General features: G+C 36.3%; 1 protein-coding gene across 14 annotated transcripts in view; it reads right to left on the bottom strand.

Annotated features, from left to right (window-relative positions):
- PPFIA1 (PTPRF interacting protein alpha 1) overlaps window positions 1-16,852 on the bottom strand; it is a 60,260-nt gene that overhangs the window by 26,598 nt on the left and 16,810 nt on the right. For 7 of the 14 annotated variants that reach the window (XM_074586350.1, XM_074586354.1, XM_074586352.1 and 4 more), the window contains exons 3-16: window positions 11,288-11,389; window positions 10,452-10,616; window positions 9,523-9,597; window positions 8,969-9,070; window positions 8,506-8,727; window positions 7,587-7,733; window positions 6,503-6,637; window positions 5,854-5,928; window positions 5,327-5,410; window positions 4,615-4,746; window positions 2,914-2,976; window positions 1,490-1,569; window positions 1,087-1,219; window positions 211-434 (exon numbers count right to left, since the gene is read on the bottom strand). In XM_074586350.1, the coding sequence (XP_074442451.1) occupies window positions 211-434; window positions 1,087-1,219; window positions 1,490-1,569; window positions 2,914-2,976; window positions 4,615-4,746; window positions 5,327-5,410; window positions 5,854-5,928; window positions 6,503-6,637; window positions 7,587-7,733; window positions 8,506-8,727; window positions 8,969-9,070; window positions 9,523-9,597; window positions 10,452-10,616; window positions 11,288-11,389 (1,739 nt within the window). The remainder of the gene's footprint in view (window positions 1-210; window positions 435-1,086; window positions 1,220-1,489; window positions 1,570-2,913; window positions 2,977-4,614; window positions 4,747-5,326; window positions 5,411-5,853; window positions 5,929-6,502; window positions 6,638-7,586; window positions 7,734-8,505; window positions 8,728-8,968; window positions 9,071-9,522; window positions 9,598-10,451; window positions 10,617-11,287; window positions 11,390-16,852) is intronic. The other 7 variants (XM_074586356.1, XM_074586366.1, XM_074586362.1 and 4 more) reach the window with 1 other exon arrangement.

The raw sequence follows: 16,852 nt of genomic DNA, 5'->3' as shown, positions 1-16,852 counted from the left end.
AGTAACGCACAATCCCTTCCATAAATTGGACTGAAGATGAAAAAAAAAAAACGAAGAGTACTTGGGCATAAACAAACTAGTTATGTTGTCAACTCTCTCTGCCAGGAAACTGAATGGGCAACCACCATTTTCTGCGTAACCACACAAAAAGGATTTCTAGCATCACAGGAACTCATTTTTATTAAAACCTTAACAGCAGATAGACCATACCTAATCTCTTTGTTGATTGCATCCAACTGTTCTTGAAGCATCATGGCCAAAGTCTGAGCATCAGCCTGACCACTTGGTGACAGGAGATCAACTGAACTGAATATAGTCTCCCTGTCATCCTCAACATCGGACACGTCGACGTCACTTTCAAACGCTTGTGCCACATTTGCCAATACACTTGCTTGCTGGGCTCGCTCCCAGTCCTGCTCGTTCAGAGTTTGAACCTAAGAGAATAAAAAAATTTAAAAAAAAAAAATCCAAACTCAAATGGGAAAAACATGGCATTTCTACTCTTTTTCAAAATGTTTAAAATAATTTTTAAAAAGCCCACTTACATGCTGAATGCATCCATCAAGACAGCAATGTTTAGAGAAATGTAAAAAAAAAAAAGCTATAGTGTAGAAAACTTGGCATCTTACAGTTAAGTGGAATTTTAAAATGGACAACCCTATTGAATAAATGAAAATGTCACGTCTTGGCTATATATACTCTAAATTACAGTAGAATTTCACTGTCAAATCCAATGAGAATTTTGGAATCAGCTTTATGTAATGACAACTTATGTGTCCTGAAAGGGACTTAAAATTGCTTGCAGAAGAGTAATGTTAGATTAGTGTATAGACACAAAAAGCCTTCAAACTATATTTTACAGGCTTATCGTACTTAATACAAATGGGAATTAAAAATAATAATTTTGCAATTATTTGTTACCAATTAAAAAGACTATTAGCTGTGCATTAGTTAGTAAAACAGGATATATATATCAGTTTATTGCTATGTATTCCTATTCCAAAAACTCCTTGCAACAGATTAGCCTCATCTAACTTTTTTTTTCCCCAAAGTTTTATTTTCATTTTAATTTCTGAGTTCTATTACCTTTGAAGGTTCATCTCTGAGAGCTGCCAAACGTCCTTTCTGGGGACGTCTTAACACTGATGAGGTGCCATAGGAGTCTGTGTGACTGTCAGCCACAGACGAAGATGTCACAGGGTATCTGAAATCTGGTCGGCTAGAACACAAAGAGACATTTTACCCGTTGGAAGGTAGGGGGAAGGGGAAAACAAACCCAAAAACCCACCCAAATGATTCCGATTGTCCCACCAGTGCCAATTTTCTTTAAGCAGTATTAGAACTCCTTTATAAGCTCTATAAAGAATACATAGCTATAAAGTTTTATAGCTATGACTAAAGTATTTTCAGTTATAATAGACAAAATTACATTTAGCAAAGTGACTTTAAAGAAATAAGAAAAAACTGAACTACAATTAAGTGCTGGTACCTGTGATGAAGTGATGTGGCTCTGAGTCTCACTTGGTCATTTTCAGCCCTTAACGCTTCAACATTTAATACAAGTTGATCCTGTAAAATAAACAGATACAATACTTAACAATATGCTTTAAAAAAAAAAATAAAAATCAGTGTCAAATACTAATTTATAAATTAACATTTATGTTTTTGACCTCATTTCTACGAAACTCAGAAATAACAGATTTTAAAACATACCATTCAACAACGTAAAATATAAAAATGTTTTTTGCTACACACAATACAGTACCATCACAAAAGGGCACCCAAGAACAATTCTGCTGCCTCTTTACGCTGTGACTCTAGGTAATGACAATATGCATTTTAAAAACAGCTACTAAATGAAATTTACGTATTACTAACATTACTGTAATTAAGTGATAATATTTAATAAGAAACAAGAAGATTTTTTTTCAAGCCTTGCACGCAAAAGGTTCTAAATGCATTCATTTTTAACTTGGACATTTTTACATGCTCTAGAAACTCAGAATTTACCAACAGAGAAATCCAATGAATGAGAAAATAGCAAAAGCCTAATAAAAAGTGGCTGATGATGAACATCTGTGCCTTGTGTGAAAACCGCTGGCCTACACACACAAAAATTCAAGGCACGTTCTGCAAAACATTCTGAACACGTTCTTTTTCTTACAGAAGCAGAGCCTCTACAGTTTGGCCTAGCTACTTACTAGAATGATTTGGGGAGATGCGCTACACCTGTGATTTAATAAGCAATAACAAGGCTTGTTTCAGAACAGATAGCGGGACCACAAGAATCAGTTGCCGCTGCTTAAGGATGCAAAGAAACGAAAGGCCCCACCACTAAAATTCAAGAAGGGAACTTGTCAGCTCCAGGACAAGCAAAACACCAGACAGCTGGTATTGCGAAGGAGCAGCCAAGTCTAATAAATATTGCTCTCTCTCCCTCCCAATTCAGAAAACTTTCAATATTTGTCAGTTGAACAAGCATTTCATGATACTGAATGCTTTAAAAAATATATATATCTTGGGGGAAAATACTCAACATTAAGAGTATTTATCTTTTCTTTTTTCTGTTCAACATCATACACACATTGTGATTAATATAAAAAAAAAAATCTATATATCTTTTCACAAAAATTCTATGCAATCTTCAAACTTCGGCAAATTGCCAATATATCCAGCCACTATACATATTCAGAGGTGTGTTAAGTCTCTGGGTAAAAAGCTATGAATTACCTATAAAATCATCATAAACTGAGGCACACAATACCATAAAATGAGCAATAACAGCCTCCTACTTTTAAACAGACCAGGTCGTGTTAAGTTTTATCAGGGAATTCAAACCTGGTCCTGCTATGTAGCAACACAGCAATTATTTTCCGATATATTATTTAAAAAAAAAAAAAAAGTGTATTATACCTTTTCATGCTGAAGTTCCTCTATTTGTTTTTTTGAATTTTCAATTTCTCGAAGAAGTGAATTCTAAAATAAAATGTATCACAAATTAAGTTACTTATAAAAGCTTTTAACTCTTGAACCATAACTAAGTTGAGTATCAAAAAATTTCAGTCAACAGTATACAGATGCATCTGAAGTTACAGCTACTTTGCTGCTTTCATCATTTCACTTTGATTATAGTTGAAGTTTTCTCCTTTCAAGTGTACAGCCCTCTAAATAACTGATTTAGCAATAGTACAAGCTCCAAAAAAAATTTAATACCAATACCAGCCTTTTAAAGCTCTGTTTGACAAAATTGGTAAAAAAGGAACAATTAGGCAGCTAAAATAATTCAAAGCAATTCACTGAGCGGTTACTAAGGCATTTACTGGCTGTTATCATTAGGTTTTCATTTTATTTTCACTTGCCCGACCCACAAAATTATAATACAGTAATTTCTTGGATGTACTGTACCCCCAGAACTGCAACACTCACTGACTGACGGGCCTTCATTAACGTCAGAGCTGTCATCTTTACAGCTATACTGTGACTTCTAAACAACTCCAGTAAATATAAATACTTATGACTACCACAATCTCTTTACTCAAAGCAATTTCCAAATTCAGACTAAGAATCACCTGAGAATTAAGAAACATTTGAGCTACAATGATCAATGTTCAACAACTGTATTTGACTATAGTAGGTGATACCAAGAAAAAAAAAAATAATCAGAAATTCCTCCTAATAGGAAACTCATAACTGCGTCACCTTCTTTGCCTTTTCCACCATTGCCAAAAAGTTCTGCTGAACACATTTCTTTGAAGTATGTAATACCATTATTTGCATCTTAAACATGCAATAAAGTTTCATACATGAACAAATAAATCATTCCGGGGGAAAAAAGCCCAAGTGATCAGAAGAAAGTCTTAACATTTTACATGCGTGTTTCCTCCCAACTTATCATAAAAGAATGAGCTGGAAGCCACAGCAAGAATACTCTTCTAGAAGCTGTTACTCAGTGAGGGACAACCATATTTTCCCCATTATTCACGAACGCAATTAGGGTTTGGAAGGTAAAAGGTTAACCCCAAGACAAACACACACACACCCCAATATTCAAGCATTTAAAAAAAAAATAAACACAGTCAGCTGTTTCCCAAAAATGGAATTTACAAAGAGTGTTGGAGCAACCTTGCTGATGTCATAACAAGGACCATAAGAATTTCTGAAGTATGGCCTACGTGGGAAGAAAACGCAAGATTGTTTCCACTTGCAAGGATCCCACAATGACTCAGGGTAACTGCTGCAGACAAAAGCAGTAGGAAATACAAGAAACCGAACTGTAAAAAGGCCAAACTTCTACTCCTAGTTCTGTAGTCCTGTATTACACTGGATGAGCCTGTTTATGCAGTCCACACCAGTCCACACTTAGGAAAGGATAAAGCTTCTGAAAAGATGCCTTCTCAACACTGTGGTACAATGCCCACAGGTAACCTCAAAACCAAAAAGATTTTTAAGACTGTATTTTCCAAATCCTCACTAGAAAACAGCCTTAACAGAAACTACTTATTAATAAAGATTTAGTATTTATTCACTGAAATTACAGACATATTGCAAGATACACAAATCACTACAGAATGTTGAACATCTAATTAATGTATACGCTGGAATGTGACTCATTACCTTATCTTCCAAGGCAGCCATCCTTTCCTTGAGATGAAGCTGGAGCCTTTCATTAGATTCAGACAGAAGCTTATCAACAGTTTCTGACAAACGTTTATTATGCTCTTCATTCATCTTCTCTCTCTGTCTAGCCTAAGATACATAAAAGCTACTGAAACAACTTAAAATTTATAATGTCTACAACAATTTCCAGTTTGTAAAAACAGTAAGTTTTATTTAATCCAAATGCATTTTCTTTAATAGAAATGTTTTTCCCAAGGAAAAAGGAATACTGCATGTACCTCCATGGCTCTATAAGGGAGTACAAGGGACACTTAAGACTTCAGTAATTGCTCCAAGATCAGAAGGTTGAAAGTCTGAGCTTACACTTCAAGAAAAAGCACATTTCAGAACCAATTCCATTATTTATAACCTAGGAACGAAATTTTCCATAGGCATTTAATTCAGCAAGCTTTTGATCTGTCTCCTCTTTAGAAAGTACGACTAGCAATTAGGTATTTTCAAACTTCCATTGGAGACTTTCAGCTTTTTCTTGAGATCTAAGGTCAGCCACAGCGCAGCGGCTCCAATCTTCCAACTATCAGCCAGCCTAAACTCTGGCTTTATTTTAGAGATGAGAAATAAGAACAGCTTTGTTGAATGGTAGGCAGCCATGGAGGGAATTAGATTCTTTCTTCCAGCTTTGTATCTTTGCCAAGAATATATACGGTACCCTTTGTAGTTCTTGATTCTTTTCCTCTAGCTGTGCTTCCATCTGTCTCAGTCGTTCCTCTATATTGCCATGTCTCTCCTCAGCCTGTCAATTGGAAAACAAAATTAGAATTTGGTTGTTTTTTGGTTTTGGTTTTTTTTTTTTTTTAAAAGAAGGTTTCAAAAGCATAGAAACATTGAAGCACAGTAATATATCTAACATGCTTTGCGCAACTGCCATTTATGGTAAATCATAACGCAGAACAGATGCCTTTCTGTCACTAAAAGAACCTACTAAGAGTTCATATGGTAAGTAACAAAATGATGAAGCCTCTCAACCTTAAGTACCACGAATCCACTACTATTTGCAAACGAGCTTGCAACAGCAGAAGTTCATTCATATCCCCAAGAATAAAAAAAAATAAATTAAAAAAAAAAAAATGCATTTTCAGCTTTTCCTCACTAACCTAGACAACATGACCCTTTGTTAGTAATCATGACAAAGCAGAAAGCAGCAAGCAGAAACAAGGACTAAGATACAAATTCTACCTTCCTAAGCTTGGTGGTAAGTTCCAATAGTTTAGCATCTTTAGCAGCAGAGTTCCCAGGAGACAAAAGGTCAGACTACAGAGCCAGTTAGGGACAGGAAAGATAACAGGGAAAGAAATGAAACTAAGGCTTTAAAAGAAAACACACACACACGCAGACAAAAAGGCTCATTTATCATTACTAACATAGAATTCTTTAGGCTTCATTATTCCATTTGCAGCCTTCTAAAAATCTTAATGAGTACTATTACTTCTCTCTCTCTCCCCACATTCCTTTCTTTGTTAACAGTGGAAGAAATTTGGGGTTCCCCTCCAGAAACAGTTCTTGTTTTAGAAGACTTTATGCCTATTATTGAATGAATTTTAACAAAAAGCAACAAAACAATAATTCAGAGAGACATTTTCATCATGTAAGAGAGTTAACAGAAAACTTGCTCAAGTTCCAAGGAGCAGAAATTTAAAGAAAAAAAAAAGCGAATCAGAGTCTGTTCTTAGAGATGAACAGAAAATGCAGAAAACAAGGAAAAACATTTTCTGAACTAGTTGGACAAAAATCAGAAACACACTACAACAAACCCAACGCTTTAAGAACAGATTTCATGTAGCGGGACACTAATGGAGAAGAAAGTCTCTTGAGGACGTTGACTCGCCTTTGAAAGTGCTGCAACTCTCTGTGCCAGCTCAGCTTCCACCTCCGGCAAAGTTTCGGCTTTTCTTAAAGTCTGCTGCAGCTTTTGCTCAGCTAGTTCCAGTCGTTCTTGCAATTGCCTGTTCTTATCTTCACTCTACAGAAGATTATGATCAGCAAATGTTTAGTGTTAAAATGGCAATTAATTTTCATCAAAGAGGAAGGTAAGGATACAGATTACTGCCTTTACTAGACCCATGGAGAACAAACTGTCCAAAATTGTTCATAACCAAAGACGTTGCATCCTCTCCCTCATTACCCGAGAAAACTTTTTTCTTTACAAATTTTTTTCTGCAGACAATTCTGTGTATTCCGAAAGCAACTACATCACCAGATAAACATAATTACGGTACGGGAAGCAGCATAGAACAAGTTGTGAATTTTCAATGTCAAGGCTGTGCTTTAAGTTACAGCAAGGAAACAATTCCTTCATATTTTAAGTAACGCTATGCATATTACCGCACAATTTATTTTTATTTAAAGTGTGTGCACAACTTCTTTTAAAAATTCTATTAAAAGGGACTTCTCTTGTTGACTAAGAGTTGCCTGGCATCCTCTAGTTAGAAAGCGACTGGCTAAACAACCACTTTGGTTTTAAAGTAAGACAAGCACATGTCAAATTTCCTCCCGCAGGATGGCAATGTTTACTTCTATTACAGGCTATAATAATCACTACACAAATTTTAAAACTGTTTCAGCTTAGAATGAGTAATCTCACACATGAAACTAAAGATGCTTGGATACACATATAACAAAAATCCCCCGTTAGTAGGGAACACAGCCCTGCTGCACCATGATGAAGTGCACTAAAATGCTCAAAACTGTTTCCTTTTTCCTGTAAACTGTCTGATCTTAATTTTCAGGGTAAAACCCCGAACAATGCATTCCTCCAGTTACTGGAATACAATCGCTAACAATAGCGCATTACAGATGATATTTATCTTCCTAAAAGCAAAAGCTTTAGTACAGTATGAACACTAATTATCTCCATTATTCCCATCTTTTATGCTGAGCAAAATGTACTTTATCTTATTTCAAATCACAACCTGTCGATGCATGGAGTCTTTAGTGGCAATTTCATTTTCAAGTTTATCATTGAGGTCATGCACAGATGTAGCTTCACGTTGTGCAGCGAGGTAGCGTTTCTCAAGAGTTGTAATTCTCTCTTCCATGTCTTCCTTTTGGGCCATAGTCTATGCAAGAAACAAGAGAGAATTTAGAATATAAGGGATAATTGTTTAGCGATCGAACTGAGGGGAGAACCCACAAACCAAAAATAGTGATTAGAAAAAAATAAAAAGCAGATATAGTCTGTTATTTCTCTCAGTAAAAAAAAGGGAGAAGAAAGAATAGTCTCACCTAGGCTTACAAGTTCAATGATTTTTTTTTTTAAAATGGTGAATGCTAAAAGAGACTGGTCTATTTTATTCCACCACAGATCTGCTATTTACGTTTTCAACAGCAAACAGCAAATCTTTACTTCCTGGGGACAGTCAAAGAGTGTTCTTGCATTTAAGTAAGCTCCCTTTCTGTTTAATAAGGATATAGTACACAGCAATACGTAGCACCTTGGGGATCAGTGACTGATCAGTAACAGGAATTGTCAATCACACCCCTGAAATGAAAGTGGTTCCTCAACCAGCTTTAAAAATAAAAAATCTAAACTTCATGAATAAGCTTAGCATTTATGGCAAGATCAAGCACCTCTTCAAGAACACATTAAAGTTCACAGTACTAAACTTATATTTTAATATATTCATGAAATATGTAGTTATTCATAGATTAATTGTGAAGACAAGTTTTCTTAAGTGACTGGTCTTTTAAATAAGAAGTAGCACCACCATGCGCTACATCACCTGTCAAACCAAAGGCATTCAAAAGCATAAAGGTCTAACTGAGCGCCAATGACACTGAGATTTTATAAAGCAATTGCGACTACTCAAATTTTGACAGTTTATTCCTCACCTCTCGTACATCTCTCTGTAACTTTGTATTCATTTCTTCAGATTTTATTAAGTCTTTTCTAGCTGTGTCAAGATCTTCTTCCAGCTCTGTTACTCTGCTAGACAAAGCAGTAAGACGTTCTTTCATTTGCGTCTGCTCTTTGTTTTGCTTATCTATGATGTCTTGGAGCTCAATCACTTTAGCAAGGTTTTCATCGTGGCATAAAGAACCATCAGAGGATCGCTATTAAACAGGAAAAAAATTTGCACGTTACACAGAAATTGAAAAACAAACTGTTACTTATCTGTAAACACCCCTCCCCCAAGATAATTTTATTACCGGATAGACTGCAAAAATTGAAATTATAGTAACTGAGACGTCTTAATTAAAGCATCACTCAAACTATTTTATTATCGTTTAAAATTAAAATATAGGTAATGGTTAAAAAAATCAGACATCAGCTTAAAAAAGTCAATAGCTGTACCTTCCCATTTGTAGTTGGTGTATTTTCTTGTTCATGATTTATATCCAGCATCCCATCTGGAAGTGTTTTCTTCTGATTATTTTGCTCTTTCAGAATCATTAACTAAAAGAAAAGAAAAGTTTATATACATATGTTTCAAGTCAATTCCTTTCTCACTAATAATATAAGGAACAGCTGCAAAAGCAAAGGAGCGAAACAATTACTGATTCTACTGCAAGGTATGTATTAATAAAATATGGCACAGGCACTCAAAAACTTATGCCACTGCATCCCAAAAATTCTTATTTGAAAGCCACAGGAACTCTTTTTGTTGGGTTTTTTTGTTGGTTTGCGGGGTGGGGGGGGTGGGGGAGTAGTGTTGGGGTTTTTTTTCCCCCCTTGCCTGCTCTTTCAAAGTGACTATGTTAAAAATTATAGTTATCCCATTTGGAAAAATAATCAAAAACAAGAAGTGAAAGTGAACCTTAAATAACTGAATAAATTACTGTGTTCAAATATTGATTAATACACCCACAATGCACACATGAAGACTTCTTTTAAAAAAAGAAACCTACCTCTTTATGCGTAGTACCTAGTTCTTCTTCCAATAAGCTACATCTTTCAAGTGCTACTCGTAACCTCTCCCTTACCTGAAAGAGTAATTTCAAATAATTTGAAATCATTCCAATTAAAAAGAAATCAATTTCACTAATTGCCATGCTGCCATCCCCTTTCAAATTGTAAATGACACTATTTCCATTACACTTAGAGACCTGCTTAATCTTAAATACTAATTACAACATATGCTACAAAAAAACCTTCTAGAGAAACAATGAGTATCTTAAAATTTAGCTTTTCCTTTTTTGTCATAAGCAAGTCATATCTCAACATGACCTGCACATTTAGGCAAGAATTAAAAATATCCAGAATTTGCCTATCCTTTTGTAAGGCACAGAGTGTGTACGCTTTTGCTTACTTACCACAAGGAAGAAGAGACAGAACTCCACGTAAACTAATTTGCCAGACTTTACACACAAAGGTCACAAAAGTTAAGCAAACGATGAGTTGGCAGCAAAATTCACAGTAAACTTTACCACTTGCATATCCTGTTGCCAACACCAGGCACAGCTAAAGGGCGGAGCGCCTTTAATTCAGTTTTATTTTGTATCACAGACCGAGCAGATTCCTCTCCTTCTGTTCCCTGTACTCCATTTCTTGTATTACATGATCGAAAGGCTAAATCCTGATATTATACAGGTAAGCAAATGTATGCATTCCTACAACAAATATATTGCCCCTGAACCACCCTTAGCTTACATTAGCACAGTTAACGAAGTACATGTTAATTTAGGAGGGCAGTTACCAATGTAGTTCTAGCAAAGCCACTATCTTAACGCAGAAAAGTTCTGAGGACCTGACTTTTACAACTTTAGTACAAAAAGCTGCATGGTCCACGTGAAAGAGGGCAGAGGATGATTAGATGTTAGCTACCATATTTCATTACCTTTTCATCAAGGGCTTTATGGTGTTCAAATAAAGATTTTAGTGCTTTGAGAACTTCTACTTCACTAGAAACTCCTGCTGGAGACTGAGCTTGGCGCTTCACAACAGTCATTCTGAGAGATCGCTCATGTCTGGAGACAAGACACTCCAAATGTTCCAGTAACAGCTAAAACAAAAAAAAAAAGGAACAAAGTTTATTCCTGTTCTGCATAGCTACAGGAAACTTTGCCTCCTAAAGCTTTGAGTTCTAAACTTCAAATCGGAGAGCACATGACTATTGCATGAAGCATAAGGACCTGTTTTTAACATTTCAGCCCTATCAGAAGCGATACCAGGGCTAACGCGTTTCCTACCTCTCTCGTTCAGTCCAGCTTTTACATGAGGCTTCTACTTAGCCAGGTCCTTTCAGTTCCGCCACCAACCTGGGGAACCGCACGCTTGTCAGAAGGATACACATAGGAAATGCTCGAAAGCGGAGAGCAACTCTTCTGCTGGCAGCCGTGGAAGCTGCTGGAAGAGATCGCTACAGTTTGGCCGCTCTATTCCGCTGATCTTGGGTGTTGTACGATTACAAAACTTTAACAAGGCAGCATGCTGAATGACAGACAGCAGTGCAGTCCTACAAGCTTTTCCTGATTCTGCACAGCAGTATTCGGAGCGGCACAGAAGCTTCCAAACTTTCTTAATTAACACACATTCGCACTTCCAGGGGTGCTCACGTGCAAATATCAGGGGAAAAAAAAACACTTCCAGCTTTTCAAATTCAACATTCTATGTTTTTCTCCATGTAGTTGGATGCTTTAACAACGATAATCTTGGAGAAGACAAGGAACTAACCCTCGTATTATTTCTTTCTGCTTTCAGTTCAGCGATTTCTTCTTCCCTTTCCAGCAGCTGCTCCCTGCATACATTGAGCTCTTTCGTAAGCGCTGCAAATTCCTGAAATGAACCAGACAGAAATATAAGCACATCAAATATCAGGATACAGTGAGAGTAGATTCATATGAACACTTCACATATTTCTTAAAGTATTCATTTCGGGTATCTAAAGCCAATACAGTTGTATTAGTCATGCTAAGCAGGCTTAAGCTCAAACACTTAAAACCGTTACACTGTCAAATGTAAAGGTAAAAGATGTCTGACCAGTACTTTTGCGAATTTGTTTATCTCTGTAAGCAGTTATCCGAATTGAGGTATCCCTGGTAAGCAAAGGAAAAAACCTATTCGTAATGCACTTTGTTATTGTTTCAAAAAGTTTGTTTTTTTTAAAAGATTGGTGAGGGAGACATGGAAAACCAGTGTGCTAAGCAAAAACAGAACCCAGCAAAACATGACAAATTTCAAGTCAGTATTTAATTGTGAGAAACAATCACCTGGCACCTACCAGAATACACAGGTCACTTCATTGCAATAGAGCATGCTTGAAGCTTCACCACTGGAGGTCTCAGACCTTTATGGATATTTATTTACTTAAGCTACACACAGGGATTTAATTTATACCTACTTTCAAATCTCGCAGAACAGAACTGAAACAGCCCTTTCCCTATAGTCCTGCTAGAAAACTTGGAGGACTGGAATCAGAATTTTCTAGAAGCCAAGCCCTTGGGTTCAAAACCCTCAAAAGGCTTCCGCTTCAAATTCAACAAAGCTTTCACCAAACAAAACTGAACCAAAGCGAAATAGTATACACAGTACAAAGTCATCAGGGAACAGGAATTAAACTAAATCACAGCAGTTACTGCATGTTTATTTGAACATTTTTGAACACTGAGATTAGTCAAATCTAAAGAATATATTTCTAGATTTTGGGGTTTGTGTCAGGAAGACACGTTTGTACTGAGTATCAGAAAGAGCTACTACATCCTAAACTACTTCCACTCTATCAACAGCCTCACTAAAAATACTCAACATAAAAGGCATGTAAACTTTCTATCAACTCAGTGAGCAGATGCTGGATAGAACAAGACAGACAACTATACACCACCTTTACAAGCAAATACGGAGTGTAGCTTATCTACCCACTTACTCTGGCAAAATTTAAGTTGTAATCTGAACCACATTAGAAATTATTATTAACAGTAAGCGTGAAAGTCCATGCTTTAGAAGAGGGCTTTGTAGGAAACAGGAAAAATAAAAACTGTTGTGTCATCAGTGCAAGTTAGGATGCAAAAATAAATACACATCAGTCACTCCAATGGTCAGTGAATACTTCAGAAGCACTTGTATAAGAAAACATTGAAATGCTAGTAAATTAATTAGTCTTCTCTATTGTCTAAAATAAGGAAAACACTCAATAAACAAGAGTCACATCTAATAAACAGGAGGTTAGTACAGCTGAACTGGCAATGACCAAGACAAGACGAACAGGACAAAAACCCAACTAAGAAGCACATACTGTGGAAACACACTGTGCGTGCAAATGCTGCTTCTCTAAATTTTCCAAACTCTGCAAGATATACTGCTTAATAGACAGTAGCTGCCTATCAAGTAAAAGCTTTAAGATGAAGCTGTTTTGCAGTGAAATTCAAAGTGACAGAAAACACATGCGTAAAAACAAAAGGACGTATCAACTGTTTATACTAGCACATCTGCAGATTAGAATCATAGAATCACCCAGGTTGGATGGGACCTTCCAGATCATCGAGTCCAACCGTCACCCTAACTCTGACAAAAAACATCGCTAAACCATATCTCTAAGCACTGTGTCTACCCGTCTTTTAAATACCTCCAGGGATGGTGCCTCAACCACTTCCCTGGGCAGCCTGTTCCAATGCTTAATAACCCTTTCAGTGAAAAATTTTTCCTAATATCCAATCAAACCTCCCCTGGCGCAACTTGAGGCCGTTTCCTCGTGTCCCATCGCCTGTTCCTTGGGAGAAGAGACCGACCCCCACCTCACTACAACCTCCTTTCAGGAGCTTATTTTAGCTGCATTCTAGCATGCGGCTAAAATAAGCAGAGTCAAAAGACACTCTCTGCAAATTCCAAGATTAATTTGGTAAACTTTATTTTAAAACATACTTGTGACTGTAAAGACAAGAAATACTGTTGCGTAACATGTACCTATAGTGAACCCCTTTGGAATTACTAACGTATTAGGCTTTTAAAGGTTGCTATGAAAAAGACAGTAATACCGCCATCACAGATGCAGAATCCATCTTCATAATCCCTCTTCCTAAATAAAACCTGCTCATTGGGAAAAATATTCACCGTAGTCCCCCTAGTTAATCAGCAAATGACTTCAAAAAAGCTTTAATTTATTTTCCTTTTTCAACTGATAAAAAAAATATATTTGATTTCTTTAACATACTTAATAACTATGCTCACATAAATATTTCACTGCAGTATTTCACTTGCATCCTTAAAAAAAAAAGCCCTGCTATTTTCAAGTAAAAATCCCTGGAAATACACTTAATAAAACAACCTGGGCTGTAAATACAGCTACTTGAACTTTTAAACAAACAAATTAAACTACAAAAGGTTCCTGAGTACAAGGTAAACCAAGAAAGGAAAAACCTACTTCAAGCTTTACAAGAGCTGATGGAAAAATTGACTCTATTCTGAGCGTTCCCTGCAGAATGCTCCTTCGTGTCCCAACTTTTCCTGTACCTTCAACATCCCACCTGTGGGAACTTCCAAGACTCACAGGCAATTGATGGAACACATCCCTTTTGCTCCAATACAAGCTTCGGGAAATCAGAATATGGTTTCAAAGTTGCAGTTCTTCCCTACTTATCTTTATGCCTTTGATAATTACGTACTATTGAAACTACCAGAAGTACTAATAGAATCAGAGTATTCACAAAAGAGCTTGATGTGAACTTGTTTTCTTTATAAGCATTTTTGCCCTTTTCAAAACAAATAATTAAAGAGAACTCAAAATGACAACATCAAAATTTACAAGCTTTGACAATACAAATTCTCCAAAGGACATCGGACTGACATGGAAGTGTCTATTTTTCCAGTCTCTACCTCTGAGAACAGGATAAAGAAAGCAGTATAGACTACCAGACACTGTTTCATCATCCTTTCTCAACTTAAACTCATGGTATAGCATTAATATACATTTTCTTATCTCAGACATGTATGAGCTTCATCTTCTGAAAAACAGCTGTATATTTGAAAGGCAGTCTATTCGCTCTTCAAGTGATTGTAGTACATACAGTTCTGTTCCATTGCCTACTTCTGTGCAAATATAAATTGTAGCACAAATATATCACAATTATGACACGAACCATCATGCGGTCAGATGACCCAAAAAAGAACAATGCACACAGGAATTTATATTGCTGCTGCATAAACAGACTGACACGTATTTCTGGCATTGCATAATACCTCCATCGCTGTTTGTTTTGACAAAATATAGTTGCTTTGAGTCCCATAAGCTGCCTAATAAACACTTGAATGTCCTTAGTTTCAGTTGACACTGCCAAAAGACATGTCCTTTCTAGTTTCAACCTTCAACTGTAGAAAATTTCTTATTTCCTCAAGCAGTTCAAAAGGAGAGAAACTATTTGCAACTTTATCATCTCAAAAAAGTTTGAGTTGTCTCATCATTTCTTCCTTGGCATTAGATGAATGTACAGAATGAAGTAAAGGAAAAAGAAAAATCCTGAGAAACTTTTCTGCTTATCCAAAAAGCTGGGTTACTTATTCTGCAATTAAGGAGAAGATTGGAATCTCGGAATGAAGTTCTGCTCTGCTTCTGGTTGCCACCAAAATAATAAATACCCAACTCTGAGGACTGACAAGAATGGGACTCAGAATATGCACTTTAGAGCACTTACAAGAATTAGTCGGAGAGTGCCGAATATATTAGGTAAATATCCCCTGTTGATTAGAACATACTGACAAACACCCATACTCAATGCTGAACTGAAATGTTTACTGAAGAAAGTAACGTTCTGAAGCAACTGAATCGTTCCAAATATGACTCTTGCTGCCAGAAATAAATACTCTCAACAAAAAGCTAAAATAAGAGAAGTAAGTTTTTTGTTGTTCAGTAATACATTTTCTGGGGGATTTTTTGTCCACAAACTCCATAATTTTTTAAAGCAATAGTGGTTCTTCTACATCAACCTTCAGAACTGACCTTCAGCCTTTAGTATTTTAGAGGCCACAACATAAACATCTTTCTAAAAGTTGGACCAACTAGTGTCTAGATGTCAATCCCGTCCATTGCTGATGTCCCAGCCGACAGCCACTTGGTTACTTGTGAGATCTCGGTGTAGGAACATTACAGCTTTCAGGGACCAGGTTCTCTTCATGCTTATTACAAGCGTAATTTATAGGTTCTCCAGGTAGTACATCACAAACCAATAAATGCTACATGACAGGAAAGACAGTGTTTAACTTAGGGAAATACCTGGAAGAAACAGAGGTAGTCCCTGAAAGTCAATTAACATCAGCTGCATATTAGGGATGCTCTACAAAGAACCATAAGTTTGCCTGGAATGTGCTCACACAAAAAAGTTTATTCCACAACAATACGCAACACCACTCTTGACTGCAAAAGGAATCATGGATTATAGTCAACAACATGACCAGAAAGCTTATCTAAAGGATGAAACTATATATAAAAAAAAAAATTAAATTTATCACAGAAATTATTAAATTAGTATTAAAGTAGTATCTTCTCGCAATACAAGGATGAAGATGCAACTGTTAGGCCTTTAGGAACATCTCTACCAGAAATATGATAGCGGAATTTATCTGTTTAATCTCTAAGTAATATTTTGTTTTACTGTTAACATTCTGTTCTGTAGCCTGCATATCAAACAACCCACTCAAAAACCTGAGAAGCTGAAGAGAGCACGAGAAGAACAACTGGGGAAAGTGCAGGCCATCAGGGAGGAGAAACCAATGGAATCTGAGATAAGTTTCCATCATGTTATTTACACTACATATAAACCACAATTATTCCAAACGATGCATGCGTGAAAATGCCAAATAAACAGTCTTAAACAAAACAAGCAAAGAAAACCTAAACATCTAAGCTTAACAGGGTATTTCATAGCCACTTCATTTGAAACCTAAGGGGTTTACATAGCACACAGTGACCAATACCCCCAGTGTATCTGGAAGTTCCTAGCAAGCAAATTTTTGTACCTATTATGTCACACCAGTTTTGGTTTGTTTTTTTTTAAGCTAACAGTCAGAATTATGAAATAGTTCAAGGGTACTTAGAGTTAAAACTGAAAAGAACTGACATGTTTTAATCATTAAATTCAGCCTTCCAAGCAAACAGAGTTAGAGACACTTTAACAACAACAAATCCAGAAGAAATAAAATTGTGCTTTGCCTGTTGTGCATATAAATCAGATTGCTTTCAGCCTTCCCTTATCTCTGGCATGTGCTAATGGGAAAGAGAAAAATCAACCTACAGTGTGTAAAGAAAAATAT

The sequence above is a fragment of the Larus michahellis genome, chromosome 4 (genome assembly GCF_964199755.1).
Source record: "Larus michahellis chromosome 4, bLarMic1.1, whole genome shotgun sequence".
Lineage (NCBI taxonomy): Eukaryota > Metazoa > Chordata > Aves > Charadriiformes > Laridae > Larus > Larus michahellis.
Note: the sequence above shows the minus strand (reverse complement) of the source record. Positions and strands in the feature narration are given on the sequence as shown.